The 2,447-nt window shown below is 55.6% G+C and overlaps 1 protein-coding gene across 1 annotated transcript; it reads left to right on the plus strand.

Annotated features, from left to right (window-relative positions):
- Nucleotides 1-44: 44 nt before the first annotated feature.
- Nucleotides 45-2,443, plus strand: LOC103797101 (cysteine and glycine-rich protein 1-like; the record flags this gene model as incomplete). Its single annotated transcript, XM_009069298.1, has 3 exons — nt 45-171; nt 2,002-2,095; nt 2,388-2,443. Coding segments are annotated over 3 exons (277 nt in total), but the record flags the coding sequence as incomplete, so codon positions are not given.
- Between the last annotated feature and the right edge of the window lie 4 nt (nt 2,444-2,447).

Below are 2,447 nucleotides of genomic sequence, written 5' to 3' on the forward strand. Positions count from 1 at the left end.
TTTTGCCTGTGCATCCTTGCTCATGAGTTCCCTCCCATCCACAGGGGCCAACCCCACCGACCCCTCAACCCCAACGCAGCCAGGATGGCCCAGAAGGTGGGAGGTGCTGATGGGTGCCCTCGCTGTGGCCAGGCCGTGTATGCAGCCGAGAAGGTGATCGGAGCTGGGAAGGTAAGAGGGATGGAGTGGATGGGGCATGAGTTGCTGTGTGGCAAGGAGACCTTCAGAGAGGGTCTTGACCTGACCCACGGGCTGGGCTGCCACAGCCTCCAGCCAGGGCTGGGCTTGGGGTCCAGAGGCTCACCTGGAAGCCTGGCACCAAAAGGAGGCCTTGGCATGTCTGGAAAACAGGTTCTTACAGACTTGGAGATGGCAGAGAAATAGATTTATATTAAATATTCAGAGCACTGCTCAGCGGAGGTTACAGTGGACATCCCTGCTGCAGATCTGTTGGGAGGACTGGCAGGGATGTGAACCATGGCTGCTGCCACCACTAACTGAAGGTGTACATCATCCAGTGACCCTTCTCCACCCTCTGCCCCAGGTTGGGACGCTGCAGCCTGAACTCGGGGCAGGGAGTGAATTCCAGTGGGCAGCACTGCCCACAGGCAGGGCAGGGTGGCTGAAAGTGTGGACACAACTCAGTGCTTCTCCCTCAGGCTGTTCTGCTGTGGGATGTGAAGGACACTGTAACAGCTCTGGGACTTAGAATCATCAAGGTCGGAAGAGACCTTTAAGATCATCAAGTACAATTTGCTGTTGAGTTCATCACTTCACCAGGGTTTGTTGCATCCTGAGCTGTGGTCTTGTCCCAGCCCAGGTCAGGAAAGTCCTGTGCAAGGCACTGCCACCCCTGAGACCCTGAGTAATGTCCCTGCCTGAACAACTCTCCCTTCCTCTGAGGGACATGTGCAGAGCTTGCCAGGGCCACCAGGTCAGGCTGTTTGGCTTTGTGCCATGGGGACAGGGTGGCTGTGCTGGGAGACCCTCACTGGTGACATGGGGACACTCACTGACCCTGCTGTGCTCTGTCCTCCTGGGGCTTCTGTGTTTGTCCTCTGTCCCCAGAGCAAGGAGAGGAAGCATCAAGTCAACAGAAAGGGCCTCCCAGCGTCGGCGTCCCCAACTGGCAGTGCAGGGACCTGTGATGGACACATTGAGGGGCAGCCCAGAGCCAGAAGCCAAACTTACCCTTAAAATCATGATCTGAGCTTCCTGCTTGGCTTCTGCCCTCAATGTTTATGGGGAACCAAAGTTGGTGAAGCAATTAAGACTCGAGCAAGCCTGAAGAGGATTCCAGAGCATGTATTTCATGTGCTAATGTTTGCTGGATGACTCCATCCACTACCTCCTCCTCCTCCAGCTCCCTAATTTCACATTTTCTTCCAAAAAAGGTTTCATGTTTTCTGGTGTTTATTTAAATTCCTTCATGAGCAGCTCTGGCCACTCAAGGTCTGCCTGAAGGCTGTGAGCTCATCTATCTCCAGAGGCCTGCTGGAGCTGTGGGGGGTGTTATTTTTAAACACTGGCTGCTTTTTGCATTCTTCCTATGCGTTTGCTGCCTTCCTTGGAGCTGTGGCTGGGTGGGGGCAGGTGTGCCAGCCCTGCTGCCACCCCCAGGCTGATGTGCAGCATCTGTGGCTCTCAGCTGGAAAACAGGAGGATTTATCTTGCTGGTGGAGAGAGGACAATCCCCAAAGTGGGGAGATTGCTCCTTACAGATTATTGTATGAGTTACCATACAAATGACCTCTGTGAATGGGGTGAAAGCTCTCCAAACCAGATCAACAGGAGAGCAGTGACCACACCTCGTGTTTCCTTTCTGTATGTTCCCCCTGTGGCTGGGAGATTGGGAGTTTTTCCAGAGAAAAGCTTTCATCTCATTCAGAGCTCTGACAACAGCTTTGGGTCAGGAAGAGAGCAGTGAGCCCATTTGGTAGGCAAAGCCTTGCTGCCCTGTCCCTGGGTGTTGTCTGACCACACTCTGCTCCTGCCCCACAGTCCTGGCACAAGTCCTGCTTCCGCTGTGCCAAGTGTGGCAAAAGCCTGGAGTCCACCACCCTGGCAGACAAAGATGGGGAGATCTACTGCAAAGGTGAGTCCCACCTTCCCAGCTGGCTGGGCCTGGGCTCCGAGGGCTGCTGGCAGGGGGTAAAAACCCCTGTGCAGGGACCAGGGATGGGGTGGAGGTTGGGGAGTTGGTGGCCCTGGCAGCTGCCTGTGGGGAGTGGCTGTGCCAATATTGGGCCACGGAGCCAGGGAATTTCCTGCCATGCCTGGGGCCTCTCTGTTTGCCCAACAAACGGGGCAAACCCTGCTCTGTTTAACAGGGAAGAGGACCTGCCTGTGTGCCAGCCTGACCTGTATCTCCCTTCCGTCCTCTGCAGGTTGCTACGCCAAGAACTTCGGTCCCAAGGGCTTTGGCTTTGGGCAGGGCGCCGGGGCAC

The sequence above is a fragment of the Acanthisitta chloris genome, unplaced genomic scaffold (assembly GCF_000695815.1).
Source record: "Acanthisitta chloris isolate BGI_N310 unplaced genomic scaffold, ASM69581v1 scaffold24722, whole genome shotgun sequence".
Classification (NCBI taxonomy): Eukaryota; Metazoa; Chordata; class Aves; order Passeriformes; family Acanthisittidae; genus Acanthisitta; species Acanthisitta chloris.